Here is a 19,722-nt window from a genome sequence, read left to right as displayed (position 1 = left end):
AGAGTAGTCCTACACTCTGGTACTTCTACTTTTACTCAAGTACAAGTCTGAGTACTTTTTTCACCACTGCACAAAAGATGTCTCTCAATACAGTAACAAATAAATGACTGAACCTTGAAACATAAAATGAAACTATTTGTGAGGTTTTTCAAAGATGTACATCAGAGCCAATGGGCTCTGTGACAAAGACAGGAGTCAGAAAATGATGATTTGACTCACATCATCCTTTAAACCCTAAACATTTAGAAGAATCTGTATTTCAGTGTTACTTCATATTCATATATTCATATTCTTTTATCTTATTTATCATTTTAACATATTTTTAATAGATCATTTATTTGTGTAATTTGGCTCCTTTAGCTTGTAATTGGACTCTTTTTTTAATGATTTTCTGCAGAAGATTGAATTTCATAATTTTCTGTAATTGAGAAAAAATCGACCCTCTTCACCGTCATTGTTGGTCTTTTTATTGAAATTATTTTATGTAAGACCTAATAATATGTTAACTGTAAATGCAAGTTTTATTCCAATTTGAATTAAATACATGTACACCTATATTTCAATGTACATACTGCTATATTCGTAATGTTATTATAGATATCTTGTAACTGTTTTTTGTATCAGTCCCAAGTCAAATTCCTCGTATGTGTTAACCTAAAATAAACCTGTTTCTGATTCTGATTTTGTTCTTTTATCAAACATCGTCTTGTTTCTTAAGTATAAATATTAAACATTTTTATCTTTTATTTTATTTCAATTGTAAGGAATCCAAATGTACCCTGAGATAAATAATATAGTCTGATTATAATCATATTGAATACATACTTGTAACTTATTTAAATCTACTTGGTCCTTCCCAGTCAGTAGCAGAAGGTGACACTTGCTGTCAGTGGGCCGAGCTTCGCCCTCTAAGAACACAAGTGAAGTTAAACTGTCTCGATCTCTGGCTGTGTTCCCGCCCCGTCATCATGCTGTCAGCTCCTGCCACTGAGAGTTGCTGCAGGCCTTCACTGGTGTTGACTTCCATCCAGCTCCAAATACCTCCTCCCATCTCACCAGGAGCAACACGATTAGCTGAAGGCGATTTGGGAGTTATCGAGAACTTCTCTGCTGTTCATGCATGATGCGTTCTCCCTCTCCGTGAGCCTTAGAGAGCGACGTTTGTTCACAAATTACACACAGAGCCACAGAGGACGGCGCTTATACTTATGTGAAATGTCAATTTGTGAATCAATCGCATGCTAAGTTTAGAAGTATTTCATCTTTATAAAGCCGTGTTTTATGTGAGCTCTGCCAACATCCCAACTCCCCCTTCAGTGATTCATTAACAGTCTAACATTCTACAGCCGTGCAAACAGCTGTGACTTTCATTGTGAGGAACACAATTATAAAATGGATCTTTATGGTCCTCCTTGCACATTGAAGGAGCACTGTTATGTTTCATGGGATTTCTCCATTCCTTTACTGCGTTATAGGTTTTTGTGCATGTGAATGGTCTTTGGTTTACTTCTGTTACGTAGTGACATCACTATGTAACACTTGTGATTCTATTGGCCAGCGCTTCAAAACTTTGTACTTGAAAGGCTAAGCGGCATGACATTATGGACACATCTCTAAGCTGGTTGACCAATCACAACAGAGGCTGCCAGCTAACCAATCAGAGCAGACTGAGCTCTGGTTTCAGACAGAGGGTGTAAAGACCTTTTTGAACATTAAAACATGTATACCTGTCACATTAGAGACATAAAATACAAATATCAACCTGAAAATGAACATGATACTTTTAAATTAGAGCTAATCAGTGTGAAAAAATTTAAAATCACTGGGGGATTTGGATAGATAAGGGAATTGAATGAGGTCAAAAAACAAGGCTAATGTTAGCATGGCTATATGTTCACAAAAATGCAAATATGCAGATGTTTAATATAGCACAGCTTGCCTTTTTAGTCAAGCATTCAATTCTGTTCAGATAAAGGTACAATCTCCTCTTAAAATAAACATTGGCAAATGGTTTTATAATGGAGTTCTGATAGCTAAAACATTTTTTAAAATCTTCAATACTCTATTTCCTCCACACCCCCTGATCCACTGAATCTCTTCCAGGTATTACTACTAATCTCTTTATCTGGTATCAGAAATGTAAATGGCTGATGTCGATCCCGTGATGTTTTCCCTCTCACCTGTGTTTCCCACTCCGTGCACCAGCAGCAGGATGTGTTTGTCTACCTGTCCAACTGGCCGAGAGCCGTCCAGAGACGACCTGGAGCCCTGAGGACAGACACAGCAGGAGGTCAGCTGTTATGGTAGCAGCACTAAGGCTTACTGAGCACGACTACACGGACTGACCTTTAACAAACAGCTCTCGTTGGGTATGTTTCAATGCAGTTTCAGCTCTATGTGAGGCATTTGTATAGGGCAGGGGTGTCCAAACTTTTCTCACATAGGGCCACATACAGAAAAATATAGGAAGGGCTCTAGGGGTGTGGTTTATCGCCTCATAAGTTAAGTTATAAGTTGAAAAAATCTATAAATTGTAATTAAATTATGCTTCATCCTTGAATCTGCTTTAAGAAAAAAAAGACAGCCTACAACACAGCTCTCTGTAGGGTTTTATTTATTTTGTTTGCAGCTCATCCCTTAAAACAGAAGCCTCAGATTGCTTATAATAAGGGGAAATATGAAGGGTACATTTCAAGCTTGTTATGTAAATAAGTTATTGGGCTTTTTTTTTTATCAATTATGATTTGTTTGAAAATGTTTTCAACTTTAATTGACTGAATTTATTTGAACAGTGGGCTCACTAACACATGAATACACTGTGTAATATCTATTCACATATACATTTAAGAAGTAGAATATAAGAAAAGCACAAGTTTCATGTGTGGGCTATATTCCTATATACTTTTAGAATCTGCTGAGGGACGGTTCAAAATTGAGCCAGGCTGCATTTGGCCCCCAGGCTGCAGTTTGCACACCCCTGGTATAGGGGCTTGGCATCCTCATGGAAACCACAAACCCCAAAAGCCCCATTTTCTGTTACCCACTAATAAATTGTTGTTGTTGTTCGGAGAGACAAGTTCAGGAAAACATAGCCTGTATCCATCTTAATAGAATTAGGATTCACAAATGTAATTGGATATGTATCTTTAAAAAACTGCTCCAATGGAATTGGTACTACCTTTAAGTACATATAGTTGTGAATTTCTATTATATTTATTCACAGTAAAACAAAAGTATGTGCATGTGTGTTCGAATTATATTTTGGGAATCATAGTTTTTGCATTATTTTACAAAGATAACTGTTTTGTGTGCATCGAAAATACACAAAATGTATCACGTTTTACATACAGTGGTATGCAAAAGTTTGGGCACCCCTCTGAGATTTCATGACAATTTGCTTTTCCTTTATAATAGAAGATCACAGCAACAACATTTGTTTTCCTACAAAGATGTAGACGTTTTAGTGTTTTCCAGACCAAAATTCTTAGGGTAGCATTACATAGTTTTATTATAATAAAATAAAATGCAAAAAATGGGATGTGCAAAAGTTTGGGCACCCTTATAAATAGCATTCATTTCAACACCTGTACGGATTTATAGCTGACAGGTTGCTGCACAAAATTGCTTTGATTAGCTCATTAGACCTTCAATTACAAAGACAGGTGGAACCAATCATGAAAAAGGCTATTTAACATAGGTAATAGCTGGCTGTGCCTGGCCTAGGTTCTTTCTTAGGGAGTGGCAAGATGGGGACCTCAAAACAACTCTCCACTGACCTGAAAGCTAAGATAATCCAACATTATAAATTAGGAGAAGGGTACAAAAAATTATCTGACAGGTTTAAACTGTCTGTCTCCACAGTCAGAAACGTAGTTGTGAAATGGAAGGCCACAGGAACAGTCCGTGTGAAGGAAAGATGTGGTAGGCCGACAAAAATAGGGGAAAGGCACAGGCGAAGGATGGTGAAAATGGTCACAGAGAAGCCACAGACCACCTCCAGAGAACTACAACAACATCTGGCTGCTGATGGTGTAGTTGTTCACCGTTCCACAATCCAGCGTACTTTGCACCAGGAAGAGCTCATTGGAAGGGTGATGTGCAAAAAGCCTTTCCTGAGTGTTAATCACAAGAAGAGTCGCATGAGGTATGCAAAAGCACATCTGGACAAGCCAGAAGCATTTTGGAACAAAATACTGTGGTCAGATGAGACCAAGATTGAGTTATTTGGTCATAACATGAACAGGTATGCATGGCGAAAAAAACACACTGCATTCAATGAAAAGAACTTGTTGCCCACTGTAAAATTTGGTGGAGGATCTATCATGTTATGGGGCTGTGTGGCTAGCACAGGTACTGGAAAACTTGTTAAAGTTGAGGGCCACATGAATTCCTTACAGTACCAGGAGATTCTTGACAAGAATGTTCTAGAGTCAGTCACAAAGTTGAAGCTACGCCGGGGTTGGATTTTTCAGCAGGACAATGATCCTAAGCACCGATCAAAATCCACCAAGGAATTCATGCAGAAGCACAGGTACAATGTTCTGGAATGGCCATCCCAGTCCCCAGACCTTAACATCATTGAAAATGTATGGATTTATTTGAAGAAGGCTGTCCATGCACGGAGGCCAAGAAACCTGACTGAACTGGAGACGTTTTGTGTGGAAGAATGGGCCAAAATACCACCTGCCAGGCTTAAGGGACTTGTCTGTGGCTACAGGAGGCGTCTACAGGCCGTTATTGCAGCAAAAGGAGGCAATACTAAATATTAATGGAATTATTTCTTAGGGGTGCCCAAATTTATGCACATGCCTATTTTTGTTTGAATGCACATAAACATGTTTCTGTTTGACCAATAAAAGTTATTTCACTACTGAGATGTTTCTGTTACCATAAGGTATAACATATGTTAAAATGAAGTTGCTGCTTCAAAAGCTCAGCAAGTGACAAACTGATGCAGTGGTTTTCCTAAGGGGTGCCCAAACTTTTGCATACCACTGTATATGAAGTCTTCTTTTTCAATTGAATAATATTAAGTCTGATGGTACTCCATATGTGATAGCTACCGACAAAAAAGGCTTTGTTTGTTTCTATGGTTGCCATCATTAAGTTGTCTGTTACTTTAAGTGTTAAAGAGCTAGTCCATGTCAAATGGAGTCTTTAGGCAGATAAGGCTCAAGTAGTCAGGTCTCATTTTCATTGTTCAAGTTGTTTGCTAATGGGAAACACACGCCGATATCAATTCTGACACTTTTGTGGGTCAAACACATGTATACTAACCATAAGATCCTCAGAAATCAGAGGCTCCTGACTCCGAGCGAGTCCTATGGATCGAGTCATGTGCAGGTTTCCATCCACGTCTGAGTATTTCCCGGTTAGGGACGTCTCACAAAGTCTGGAAAGATAAACACAATGTTTTACAGCAGGCTGGTGATAGTCGTGTATTAATGATGCTTTGCGAACAATTCCATCTTCTGCCATTTAAATGAAAGGTCACCTACTGATCCTATCCTAATCCCTCTTATCTGTCCTCCCCACCCAGTGTGTTTCCTTTTTATCTGAAAGCCACTCTGACTAATGTTTCCAACAAAGTTAATTAGAGCAAACAGTCGGTAAATACCGCTTAGAAACTGAACACCAAAGACTCATGGTATCTGATAAGTTCCAGGCAGTATTACACAACTAAACGATTGCTTGAATAAAAAGGGGAAATTGAGACAGGATTAAATGAGCTTTCGTTGCTGCTGTGTACAAGCATCACCAGCTGAACTAAGTGCCTTGTATTAAACCAAAGTGTGTTTCATGAAGAAGAATGGGATAACTAACCAGGATGGAGTTCTTACTTTAAGATGTTTTCCACAATGCTACAGCCAGTTAAATGCCAAAAAGAAGATAAATAAATGCTTGGAGGGGGGGCACACATCCAATCTAAAGGTATTTTAACAGCAGTTTTGTTAATGTGTCATTATTTTTTGGTTAGCTTAAGTTGGTTAAAGCTAATAAATTAAAATAAAGTAGTACAATTATTATTCCAGTGCATTTGGAAGCAGTAGCTCAGTCTGTAGGGACTTAAAATAACACATTACATTAATATAAATACATTTATAAGTACTACACTTAAGAACCAAAAAAATTATAAATAATAATACTAACAGAGTGAAGAGCGGGATTTAATTAAAGTATGTCTTTCTTCTTTCTTTTTTTCTGCTTGATTTAAAAAATAAATAAGTTCCACAGTTGAAGTTGGCATTTATGGCAGCCCATGTCCAATTGAGATGAGAGTGAGGTGTGTGTAATCTGACCATGACTGTTCTCAGTATAGAGAGACTGAGCTATCCTTCGTTATGAAACAGAATAACTTGAACAATGCAGCGGTTGCTTCATGAAACAGCCTCAAAACACCAAGTTTACAAATATTAAGTGGTCAAAAATGTCACATGATGATTTGTATTCATCTTTACAACTACACGCTCTTTCTCTTCCTTTGCCTGCTCCTACATTAAATGATCCCCAGCCCTTCTGGAGTTGTGAAAGGATGATTTTATGATAAGTGGAGTCTGTGGGCAGCATTGATACAGTTTTCCCTCCTCCCCACCCTGGGAGGCTACACCACCTGGCTTGGGGATCCACAAATGGTGTTTACTCGCCAGGCTGTGTTTGACAGCAGTTCAATTTGGAGCCAATTTAATTTCCTTTCTGCTATATTCCTCCCTTAAGACCTTTTGTGGGTTTATTTTGGTTTCAGGAGGATGAAAACACTATGTGGCTTTAAGGTAAGCTTTAAGGTGAGCCTTGCCGAAGCCTTACAGCTACAGAAGGGTTTAAGAAATATTGTCTGTAGGTGAATTTCCGTTTGAAATTCAACATATTGAATAAAACTGTGTGAACTATAGAGGGACTGAGGAGGTAAACATGAGAAGAATGAATAATGAAGACAAAGGGCTACCTGAGGTAGAAGACTGATTTGGTGGTACGCTCCTGGTACACAAACATGTTCTTCCTGTTGACCACGCAGAAAGAGTTGAGCACGGAGCGCAGCGCCTGGATCGCTATGATAGGGAGACAAAAGACATTAGCACAGGATTAGGATATTTGTTTTGAGGAAAGGATCAACTTTATATCAAACAAAACACAACAGGGGATGTCAGATGGGCTGATGTCATTTACAGTTGAATATAGGAGAACTTATTTTTTAAAATCAATCTGTTGGTTGGTTTTGTTCCCCATACTTTACTTCTTACAGGTTACAAGAGATAAGCCCCAACTCAAGCGCAGGTTTATTTTTGGCTTACAGAAGTTGATCAAGAGTAGATAAATAATTTAGGATGGATTCCATGTGACAATATTGATAGTTGTCTCCTTGTACAATTACACTAGACTGGACTGGAGTATGGTGTCAGATGTTTTTATCTCTTTTTAGCACTTTATTTAAAATAAATGTACATTTTTCACAATTTCCTGTAAATATATATTATTGTAAAACCGAGAATCTGTTTTAGAGCATCTGTCTGTGCATGGGGTCAAAGGCAGCACTTGTTTATATGTCAGAGTCTGAGTACAGTAAAGGGCCAGGGACTACTAAATGAGTTAATCTTCCCTGAAATGCATTTGATTTCAACCATTATCTTCCCTTTGACATATATTTAATTATATCTTACCCACCTTAAACCAATGTTTAGACTCATTAAATATAGAGTATTATTGGTTGTTTTGTAGCTTGTAAATGCTTCTGAATAAAACACAAACTTGTTCCAACTGTAGACATTTCTAAAGATGTACTGTTGTTTAGTTCTAGGCCGCTATTACACAGCTTCAATTTGTTAATATGGGTGTTAAATTCCCATACCTCCATTTTTGTCTTATGGTTGTATTTTGATTTGTTTGTAAATCAACTGAATTGAATTGATTGACTGATTTGAACATTACTTTATTCTTCAGGATTCTGTACATTCCAATTTTTCAATAACTTGCACAGATTTTAAAAATAGATTTTCAATCTCACTGAGATCCTATCCTGGTTAAATAAAGGTTCAATAAATAAATACAAAATAATTTCATGAGTCAATGTTGGTGGCAACCGTTATGCAGCAACATGACTTGTTTTTTTTCTGAGATCTGCCACTCACCCCTGGAGACCCCCATGTTGGGTCCCATCTTGAGGCGTGGGTGGATGTGGATGACGGTGCTCCACACCACGTCACAGGCGAAATGTCCCGGGATGAACTGCATGGTGGCTGCCAGGTAGTCTCTGGCCTGGTAGCTCTCCTCTGTGTTGTAATCTGTGGGGTGAAACATCACAAAATATATATAAATGAAAGACATCAGAGAAGAAATGAAAGGGTCTGTTTACCCAAAGGACTTAAAGCTTCCCTTTTTCTTATCTTAAATGTCCTGAAACCTAAAAAAACATAAAACCCAAAGTGTGTGAGTTTGTGTGTGTGTGTGTATTCTTGTGGTTTTACCATCAGAGTTGTGGAGCCTCTGCCTGTACAGAGACTCGTTCTTCCAGATGTCCTCCTCACTCTCAGCCACCAGCAGAGAGTTACACACATGGCTGTCGTGCAGGTCTTGCAGCAGCATGCGCTACACACACACACACACACACACACACACACACACACACACACACACACACACACACACACACACACACACACACACACACACACACACACACACACACACACACACACACACACACACACACACACACACACACACACACACACACACACACACACACACACACACACACACACACACACACACACACAGAAGCAGAATTTTATGTGGAGGGACTGTAGATTTGTCTCAATAGTATTTTTGGGAAAAGTTCGACAACCCATGTGAAATCTGTAACTTTACAACACCTCAAAATGCTAAATAGATTTGTTTAACTCAAACAAAATTGGGGGGAAATATACAAACAAATTCTTTAAATTGATTTACAAGTTATTTCATTTGAGATTATTTTTCTGACATTTAGAAGGTTCCGGGATTTTTAAATCTAGTTTTCTTTTCAGTAAATAAATAAATATATAACGTATTTTATAAACTTACACATTTTAAGTGTATATTTGTGGATATAAAATGCTTTTGTGGATCTCAATTAGGCCATGAATTTGAGATAAACTGATCTGAACGAAACTCTTTGTGTGCCACTCGGCCATTTTCGGAAAGCCTGCTGATGATGCGGGATTTCAAATTAAAAGCATGCCAATCTTCCTCCATACTGTTTTTTAAATGTTGGTACCACCACACACTTTAAGTTCTTCCTTTTCCATTGCACGTTTGTCACAAAACGGCATTGTTACTTTATCTGTATGATTTTCTAGAACATTTGTAGTGATGTCTGTGAAGTTATACCTGATTGACTATTCTGCAGATTTCCCCGATCTTCCTGACCACCATATGATGCAGGTGCAGGTACTCAGGCTGCTCCTGCTCTTCCTCCTTCTTCTCCAACTCCTCGGCACTGACCTCTTTGCCCTCTGTGAAACACCTGCAGAAAGAGGACGACTAATGAGAAATGTATGATCCATAGAGCAGCCGTGATCAATCATCAGAGAATCTGTGCGAGGAAGTGTGACTGGGATTTCAAAGGTTTTAAACATAGCTTCCCATTTAAGATAAGTAATAAAAAGCTATCCCTTTACAGTACTTTAAGAACGAATCAGAAATGTGCGATTGTGAGTTAACAATCATGTGATTAGTCACATTTAAGTATTTGAATCGATTGACAGCCCTGGTACACAGTATGGCAGGGATCAGTGGTGTAGCTTGGAGCAGAGTGTGAGGAGCATCTGACCTGGAATGGGAGTAGACCTTCACTCTGTCCTGGTGGATGTTGACGATGAGCCAGAAGTCGGGCATCAGTGGGGACTGACACTCCTGTTCATCCAGGGTGGGGCTCTCACACTCAGAGTCACTGCTGCCCCCATCATAACCTTCAAACACAGGGAGGGGAAACACAATCAATTTAACTTCAACCAACACACCACCGACATCTTCAAAAAGGAGCCAACAAGCCCCCCCCCCCTCTTCTCCTACTACTGTACCAAAGCATTATCCAACCCATTCTCATACTGCACCGGCTGCTTTCTCAATCTGCTGACTGTCACCAACCGGACCAAACTCGCACGCATCACCAACACTGCTGCCAGGATAACTGGACTCCCTTCACCCACCCTCACAGTGCTTGACAACAGGGCCGTCACACACATAGCAACCGCAATAGAACTGGACATCACACACCATCAGTACCATGCCCCACTAACATCCGGGCATCCGTACAGAACATTGAAATGTAGAAGGGCTCGCTCTGGAAAAAACATGATTCCTGCAGCCATTGCTGTGTGTCGCTTTGTGTTGCTTTCTTTGTTATTGTGTTGTTTATATATTGTATGAATATTGGATATTCATACTAATCTAATCTTATTATGGGATCAGTCTTAACATTATATTAATTATTTAAGTGATGTGTAACCTTGAGCTGTACCATCACTGGGGCTTCACAGGGTCTACTATAGAGGGGGATTCAGACTTTCACAGTGCAGGAGCCATTCCTTTTTCATTTGGATCATGTGTGTTTACTTTGATGATGTGTTACTCTTTTAGATCAGATTTGCTGTTAAAGGAGAAGTGCTGCAACCTAGTGTTGTGGTTGTTGAAAGCGTAAAGTCTTTCGACATTGCTTTTCGTGGCAAAAGAACTGCCATCTTGAAATTCTAGTTTTTAGAGGAATAATTTACTTAAGGTTTGTTTTATTTATTATTTTTCAAGAATTATCTTTTTTATTTGACCTTTCTTTTTTTAAACCAGCTTCTATTTATAGAATAATTTCTTCCTATCATATTGCAGTTATCTTCTCTTTTTGCTACATAAGAACAATAGAAATATCTCTGATGCTGTTGATGTTCTGGTCACAGCCCTCCTGTCCTGGGACAGGCACATCACAGGCCTGTTTGTTATAGCAATACATCAAGTTTACTCTCATTAGACCACACTTTTATGAATTCTGTGATCCGACCATTATGATCGTGGCCTTGCAGTACATTTCCACAATCAATCCTTTTAATTGCAATCCTGTTTTCATATCAGTGAAACCTGCTCCTGGTTTCATGTGGGTTTCAGTTTACCTCCCATTTCTGAAAGAGATAACACCATGAGAAGAGAGGAAAAGTGTTCCCCCCATGATAATAAATGTGTGAGTTTGTGTAGTTTTAGTCATATAAAACACCAGCTGAGGCGTACTCTGTCCTTTTCAGCTAAAAACTGTTTGATATTGTCAGACTTTCTTTAGACAAAAGATTGATAAATACCAACAACAAATTTACTTTTCTATAGCTTTTCTAAAAGTTGGTAAGTTTATTCACACAAGATGGAGATATTTGATGTCCATGTCACATTGTTTGTGATGCTGATGGTTCTCGGAGCACCACACATGTGAATACGTTTTTAAAATCACACCAATCTATTATTTGTTTGTTTGGTAATTTCACATCTTTCCATCTAACAGAAAATGTCACAAAGCCAATGTCCACAAGATGGAGCTCTTGATCAGGAGAAATGTAAATAGGAACTGAACTTCAACCTCGCAGCCGATTCATTTATCTAGATTCTACACTGACTAGAAAATGATACAACGTGTGAAGTCACAGCAACAGATACTGCTTGAATAGAGGTCAGCAAAGTAGTTACAAGCTTTTACACGGAGAAATACATTTTGGTTCATTTTGGACTATTCAGCTAATATAATATTAATATAGACAATTTATACAGATAGTGTACCAGAAAATAAATTATAAATGGAAGCGGGAGGGTAGAACACATAGCTTAAAAGAAAATAGTCTCCCGAGTAATTTTAGAGTTTCAGAATGTATAAAAATAAAGGATATTAAAAATGAATATCAAGTCTCAAGGCTTGAATATAATGTCATTACAGGGTTGAAATGGAGCACAAAACAGTTTACTTTAAGTCACTTTTTTTATTCTAGGAATAATACACAATATTGGTTCAGAATCTGTGTAATCTGTCATTATTCTGGAATAATATTGGAGAGATTCTGGTTCAGTCTATTACATATTTCAATATTGATCATTGATAAACTGTAGGACTTAATAGTTGTTCTATAGAGCTTTCTACCCAAGGTGTTGATTTGCCGAGCTGGATACTCACCGACTCTAATTTTGAAGTTATTTTGGACATTGTGAAGATTTTCACTACAATAAATATTGTGCAGTCTTTCATATTGCAGGTATGTAATTTTGTTGAAGTGAGAAAATAGCAAGCTGTTAAAGTTTGTGTTAAAAAGGATGTTTGAAAGCTCTCTAACACTGTGTGTGTGTGTGTGTGTGTGTGTGTGTGTGTGTGTGTGTGTGTGTGTGTGTGTGTGTGTGTGTGTGTGTGTGTGTGTGTGTGTGTGTGTGTGTGTGTGTGTGTGTATGTGTGCACCTCTCACCCTGCATGTCTGAGTCCAGGCTGCCCTGACTGGAGACCACACTCTGGACTCGACTGGGCCTGAGTTTGCCGCCGCCTGAGGAGAGAGCTCAGGGTCACACATCAAACAACTGAGTATTACGATTAACTGAGTATTCGTATAAAGTGAACAATTTAAACATAATAAGAATAAGAATAGATTTCATTTATATAGTGGCTTTCAAGGGACCAAAGACCTACATGTGGTAGGGACAGACAAAAAACAAATAAAACAAACAAAGTAGGGCAAATACTAAAGTAAAACAAATAACAGGTGTAGGAATGGAACATGTGAGGCAAACAGGAAGTCATTCCTACTCAGTAACAGCTCTAATGTGTCTGATGGACTCACTGTGAGAGGCTGACTGCATGGACTCAGCCAGGCTGACACTGGATGGCGTCTTCGGGGGGGAGGTGGCCTCGGTACAGGGTTCAGTGTTGAGCTGACCTCGGCCTGCCCCCATGCTGATGGAGCACTGAGAGACAGAGTCCTCGGACTCTCTGATTGGCTCACTGGATTCTGCCACTGTGTCACAGGCAGCGGCCACACTGATGGACCGCCTGTCTTCACTCTGCAGGGGGACAGTTACATCAAAAAAATCCTGGGTCACGGACAGTGCACAGTAAAACAAAATGTGCTGTTAATGCGCCAGAGTTAGCAAAGAAGCTATTTGACATCCATACGATAAAATGCAGACTTTCTCATTGTGTCATATCTGACCTCACTGGTTGGCTGAGCCTCTACTTCAGTCTCCAGTATCACTTCCTCCACCTGTGCCGCCTCACTGCAGGGCTGGGGGTGCTGGTGGGGGCCTGCGGTGCTCTCGGACAGCCTCTTGGTGGCGTGGATCCTCTGAGGGTGCAGCCTGCTCAGGGACATGTAGTAGAAGCTGTCCTGCTTTCCGTTCAACACGTAGCCGGAGAAAGATATTCTGCGGAACTCCTGCAGGAACACACGTTATCTCAACACGTCATACTAACGCTGACTCAACCACACAAATACTGACCACTCACTACCTGCCCCATAAAAAAGATAGCACTTTTGCTTCAAGTATTTTTATTCTTAATTAAAGGAGCAAATATACAGGTAAAGTCATTTGTAACTACAATAGAGTTACTGACGTTTTTTGAGTGTTTTTGTTTTATTGATCATATTTAAACACTTAATAACCATACAATGTGCAGGTATTATTTCATAATAAATGCCAAAAACATTTGTCAAACATTTGTATTTCCTGCTATTCCCAAAACTGAAGATTTTGTGTATTGTTCCCGACAGAAAGAGAGGAATTATTTTAGTTTTTATTCTTTTTATTTATTTACTTAGGCGCTGGAATGCTCTAAATGTGACATACTCTATCTGTGCAGGAAGAACTGACATAATCTAAAAATCTAATGGAAAAACTGCAAAGTATGACCATTTTGAATTTACTAGTGAGTAAAATCATTATTTGTAAACAAAACATAATTTCAAAGCTTGGCCCTCTACTAAAATTTGATTTAATATAGCAATTCAAGTATTATTTGATAATATGCAGTGTGACACGGGGGAACATTGGTGTATTATTTTAAATATATTTTGGAAAAGAACCTCAGTATGATCAGCAAACTGAAAACAAAAGGAGAAACTGTGCCTCCTGTTGAAATGTGAATATTCCTGGAGGTCTTTGTTAGTGTGTGTGTGTGTGTGTGTGTGTGTGTGTGTGTGTGTGTGAGTGTCCTTGCCTCTTTGAATTTCTCCAGAGACAGCTCTGGCCCGAAGACAAACTGCAGCGGGACGTCCTCACATTGACAGTGCGTCCGCCCGCTGGAGCGCAGGACATGCTCTGCCACTTTCTGCAGCGTGGCCGAGCTGATGACCCTAGAGTGACGCAGAGCAGAGACAATCTCGTCCTCCAGCAGCCAGCGGATCTGAAACACACACACACACACACACACACACACACACACACACACACACACACACACACACACACACACACACACACACACACACACACACACACACACACACACACACACACACACACACACACACACACACACACAGCAAAACAACACACACAAATCACTGTTGTGTAAGTGAGGAAAGGGCAAAAGAATGCCATTGTAGTTTTCAGTGAAAAAGTTGCATAACATTGAAGCTATATAAAAAAGCTGAGACTTTTCAACAAAAAGAATGCGGAATTTACAGTAAAAATATTCATATTAAGTAGGAAAGATATTGCACTGATTTGGTGTAACTATTACAAAAAATAATACTTCTTAATAAAATACTGAATTATCAATTGGCCATTACCACGATGCATTTAACGCCGTCTTGACAAGAACAAAACCAAAAATGTGATGGTTTTTATTTTCTATGAATTTTACCAACAGCAAGGCTAAATATGTTAAAGTTTGTGCTCAGGGCAGGAAAGAGTTAAAAGCGTGGTCCAGCTCTCTCATGGCACTGTGCTGGTTATTATTTTATGATAAGTCTTTAGACTCACCTCGTCCATGGTGGACAGAATGGCTAACTTGTGAGGAAGTGGGAGTTTGCATAATGGATCCCCAGAGACCCTGATGGAAGAAAGAAAGATAAGAGAAGATGTTTTTCCATTATTCAGTTCAGTATTGTTTGGATGTGTGGAACACACTCACCCGTCAGCAGCAGTTCCCCTGAACTGACTGTCCATCACTGTCATCAGCCCCTCATCAGAGCGGTAGGAGGAGGGCTGTCCTGGTGACCGATTCAGGGACACACTGCTCTCTGAGGTGTACCTGCACACAGAGACATAGTGTCGTCATTTAGTTTTATTTGCATTTAGAACTTATTTATGGTTTTTGAAAGGAACTTGGATGACCAAAGCAGCACTGACAGGATATACCTACCAATAATCATTTAGTTTCAAGATTAAAGGACAAAATTGAATCACCAGGATACATATATTTCCCCGAGTTACAGAAGAAACCATATGAATCAAATAGAAAGTGAACAGAAATGGGCCCAGAATTAAGCCATGAGGAACACCTTTTACTATTGGCACCCACTCAGATGTATCATTTCACTTCAACAACGAGCCATGAAGTAAACCATTTATAGTTAATACCGTCAAAAATTATACAAGTCTTTTTAAAGAAATGTGGGATCATCTGAACAAATGTCTTCGAAACATCAACAAAAAGAGCAGCCGTTTTTCTTCTGATCCAAAGCCAAGACCGTTCCAGTTTAGTTTTTTACTTTTTCTTTCTTTCTTTCTTTCTACTGTATTTCATTTGTTCTCTTTGTGTTTTGTGTGAAATTATATGGGGGAAAAAATGTAAAGACTGTATAGATTGAACTAATGCAAAGTGTGCAAACTGTAATAAAAAACTACGTTAAAGATTTTAAAAAAAAATAAGATAAAACAAGTGTGTCAGCATTTACCATGCGGTACGTTTCTCTAAAACCTGTTTGGTGTATGCTTAGAACTACATTTGTGAAGATGAATGATGATTTACTAGAGATTCTGTTGGGTACGATAATTACAAAATCCATAGATAATGATCTTCTCTTGCAAACTTGCTGAAATCGAAATACTTGGACTGACCTGTTATGATGGAAATCAGCCATGACTTCAATCTCCAGAGGCAGTGTCAGTACGAAAATATCTACAGTGACTGAAAGCTCATTTAAATCCACAGACTGTAAGGTCTCAACGTTTTCCAGGCAGGAAATAATCTCTCCTGCAATCACAAAACCAAAATTAGCTCTGCAACAAAAGCAATATTATGGGTGGTCCTACTTCCCCATTGGATGTGTGACTAATTTAAATATAACTTAAAAGACATAGTGTAATCTTGTGTTCACATTTTGCGTCTGGAACTCACCAAGGCAGGTGGGCAGTGTTTGCATGGGCATGGAGCCATGGCAACTCTTCATGTTGACCGAACAGGTGACGTGAACAAAGAGCGGGGGCATGTCCAGCTGGGTCCCTTCCACCTCCAGCAGGGAGTCCCCCTCCAGGATGCTGAAGGAGTCTGCGTCCTGGTTCACGGTGTTGGAGTCGGACAGGGAGAGCTCCTCCCCCTCTGCCCGGAACCCGCTGGCTGGAGGCTCCTCGTACTCCACCACCAAGTCTGTGTCGCTCTCCGTCATGAAGCAGCTGCCCGAGAAGTTCTCTGCAGAGAAAAACTTTTTTATTGTAACTTTGTGATTATTGACTCGGTTTGTCTATACCTGCACAAAATAAAAAACTAATTTCTTTACAGGCATTACAAGTGAAACAAGAAAAAAAAAAAGCTTAGCATATGCCTAAATCTGGAAGAAATCAAACTACAACAAAAATAATTATAAAATGTGTAAAAGAGCTAGTTAGAGCTAGAAGTAAGCGAATGATCCTCACCGTCCTCAGTGGCTGGTTCAGCCTCTGACAGCAGCTCCTCACTGAGCCTCCTCCCTGTGTCTCCTTCCTCTGAGTCCTCCTGAGGAGACAAGCAGTCTGTTCAACATGTAGCTCACACAGCAGCAGCAGCAGCAGCAGGCAGCATTCACTACATGTCTCTGTATTACATTATATTTCTACATATATTTCTCTATATATAAAATAGTGTACACATTATAAATAAATATATCCGATTGTATTATATTGTATGTTCTTCTGTACAAACTAATGCTCTACTTTACTCGTTACTACATTTAAATGTGTGTATTATAAAACTTATTCTGTACATTTTTATATTGTGTATTTCTGCATTGTATTCTTATGATACGCTATAGATATACAGCTCTAGGAAAAAATGTATCGACCACTCCAAATGTTTCTTAAATCTCAATCTCTACATGTATGGCAGTCATTCCAGTGTCTGAGAAATGCATTCCAACACATAGACATGTTGTCAGTAGTTTAAAGAACAGAATAAAACAAAAGATAAATTAATTTAACTCAAACACATACCTATAAATGGTAAAACCAGAGAAACTGATAATGCTGCGGTGGTCTCTTCCTTTTTTCCAGAGCTGGAAATCTTCCTATTGTTAATATGTTTATTTTTGTACTCCTGTTCAATGTCTCATTTTTACTTGCTGCTGTAACCAAACAATTTGGGATAAATAACAAATCTATAATTTCATCTAATCTTAAATCATTCTATACAATGTATATAATCTCTGATAACATCTTTATATTCAGTGATAATTGGGTATACTATAGATGTATATCTTTCTATGTTAATATGTATATATTTACTGACTGGTTTTTCTATTGTGTATTTTATATGTTTATTTATATATTTAAGTGCTTCTGTAAAATAAGTATCTTTCAACAATTGTTATCTAATCTAATTTATTCTTAGATTATTCTTGGGTAGGACATTAGATCTAATTAGCACAAGGACATTAATTACAATGGCAAAACACGACCAGGTCAGCTCACCTCTTTCTTGCATGAAGGCGGGCAGTAGAAGAAGTAGTGTGGATTGGAGGGCACCGTTTTGAAATACTGGCTCACGATCCCCATGAATTTATCCTGTCGAATGATTAACACAGCATTGGTTTCACATTGTTAGCGTTGCACCTCATGTAGTTACTGAACATACAGAGGGATAACCAGATGTACTTTAAAAATGAATAAAGAATGACCAGAAATATAATTTTTAGATTGTACCTGTATGATGCTGTGCAGATCAGGGTACACTTCACACCCAGACTGTGTGTGCAGCAGACTCAGAGGGAATTGTGGGATACTGGCTTTCAGGGACTCATGCAGGATTGACGGAGAGGACTTCCTTCTAGATTCAGTTTCACTGGAGTCCTCCATTTCAATACTATGGGCAAAAGCATCAACATTAAACATTATTAAAAGCACTTACCGTGATGTTGTTTGTTGTATCTAAAGCCATCAGACTGCATACTATTAATTGCTTTTAGCATTATGTAATGAACGGTAAAGTTGTAAATGTTAAACAGTTCTACATTAATATACATCGTGTTACCTGGATGAGGAGGCCAAGGCAGGCCTGCTCTCTGCTCGCTCCTCCTCCACCCCTCCAATGGTGAAGGTGGCAGCGGGGATTCTGGGAGGTTTTGGAGTCCCGCCCGCTCCTGCAGTACCCCCGTGCTCCCTGAACACCCGGATGTGTCCACAGAGGGTCTGCAGGAAGGCGGTGACGTCGATCTCCTGCAGGGACTCCTCACAGTAGTCCATGGCCATCAGCAGGTCCTGGGAGCTGATGCTGTACGCCTGCTGCAGGCTGCGGTACACACCTGAGGAACAGCCACTGTTATTGGCATTTGGCACGCACTTTATTCATTGAAGACAGCTCCGGGGTTTCCAAATTTGCTAACACTGTAATTAGAGTGAATAATTGGGCCCAGGATAAAACACAGCGCAAACCAGCAGAAATATTTTTCACGACACCTTCAAGGAATTCCTGCTTGGTTTTCAAACTTACTTTGATCTACAATTTGTATTTTTCCTCCCCAATAGAATGATTACATTGAGTGGTAGGACCATAGTCTCATAAGATTGCTCCAATCTTTACAACATTTCGCCGAAACATTTTTCTACTCATTGTTGACATATTTCAAATTGGCTTTCATTAGCCCCGCCCACGTGGAAGTCAGCCATGTTGAATAATGTCAGTTTGTCCTGTAGTTTAAGTGAACTACTACCAACTTGCTGTACAGAATTGATTTGAAACCTTCCGATTTTAGATGGAATAACAGTACAGTGGGGCAAAAAAGTATTTAGTCAGCCACCAATTGTGCAAGTTCTCCCATTTAAAAAGATGAGAGAGGCCTGTAATTTTTATCATAGGTATACCTCAACTATGAGAGACAGAATGAGAAAAAAAATCCAGAAAATCACATTGTCTGATTTTTAAAGAATTTATTTTCAAATTATTGTGGAAAATAAGTATTTGGTCAATAACAAAAGTCCATCTCAATACTTTGTTATATACCCTTTGTTGGCAATGACAGATGTCAAACGTTTTCTGTAAGTCTTCACAAGGTTTTCACACACTGTTGCTGGTATTTTGGCCCATTCCTCCATGCAGATCTCCTCTAAAGCAGTGATGTTTTGGGGCTGTCGCTGGGCAACACGGACTTTCAACTCCCTCCAAAGATTTTCTATGGGGTTGAGATCTGGAGACTGGCTAGGCCACTCCAGGACCTTGAAATGCTTCTTGCGAAGCCAATCCTTCGTTGCCCTTGCGGTGTGTTTGGGTCGTTGTCATGCTGAAAGACCCAGCCACGCTTCATCTTCAGTGCCCTTGCTGATGGA

General features: G+C 39.2%; 1 protein-coding gene across 2 annotated transcripts in view; it reads right to left on the bottom strand.

Moving 5' to 3' along the window:
* Positions 1–19,722, bottom strand: part of szt2 (SZT2 subunit of KICSTOR complex) — a 93,818-nt gene that overhangs the window by 49,655 nt on the left and 24,441 nt on the right. For both annotated transcript variants that reach the window (XM_063891038.1, XM_063891039.1), the window contains exons 29-47: positions 18,431–18,701; positions 18,103–18,262; positions 17,872–17,964; positions 16,843–16,921; positions 16,328–16,618; positions 16,048–16,183; positions 15,119–15,238; positions 14,968–15,037; positions 14,201–14,386; positions 13,197–13,418; positions 12,828–13,047; positions 12,459–12,533; positions 9,806–9,944; positions 9,364–9,499; positions 8,460–8,580; positions 8,124–8,276; positions 6,944–7,046; positions 5,278–5,392; positions 2,181–2,268 (exon numbers count right to left, since the gene is read on the bottom strand). In XM_063891038.1, coding sequence (XP_063747108.1) covers positions 2,181–2,268; positions 5,278–5,392; positions 6,944–7,046; positions 8,124–8,276; positions 8,460–8,580; positions 9,364–9,499; positions 9,806–9,944; positions 12,459–12,533; positions 12,828–13,047; positions 13,197–13,418; positions 14,201–14,386; positions 14,968–15,037; positions 15,119–15,238; positions 16,048–16,183; positions 16,328–16,618; positions 16,843–16,921; positions 17,872–17,964; positions 18,103–18,262; positions 18,431–18,701 — 2,778 coding nt within the window. The remainder of the gene's footprint in view (positions 1–2,180; positions 2,269–5,277; positions 5,393–6,943; positions 7,047–8,123; positions 8,277–8,459; positions 8,581–9,363; positions 9,500–9,805; positions 9,945–12,458; positions 12,534–12,827; positions 13,048–13,196; positions 13,419–14,200; positions 14,387–14,967; positions 15,038–15,118; positions 15,239–16,047; positions 16,184–16,327; positions 16,619–16,842; positions 16,922–17,871; positions 17,965–18,102; positions 18,263–18,430; positions 18,702–19,722) is intronic.

This window comes from Eleginops maclovinus, chromosome 9, assembly GCF_036324505.1.
Source record: "Eleginops maclovinus isolate JMC-PN-2008 ecotype Puerto Natales chromosome 9, JC_Emac_rtc_rv5, whole genome shotgun sequence".
NCBI classification, from domain to species: Eukaryota; Metazoa; Chordata; class Actinopteri; order Perciformes; family Eleginopidae; genus Eleginops; species Eleginops maclovinus.
This window is presented reverse-complemented; position numbering and strand designations above follow the sequence as displayed.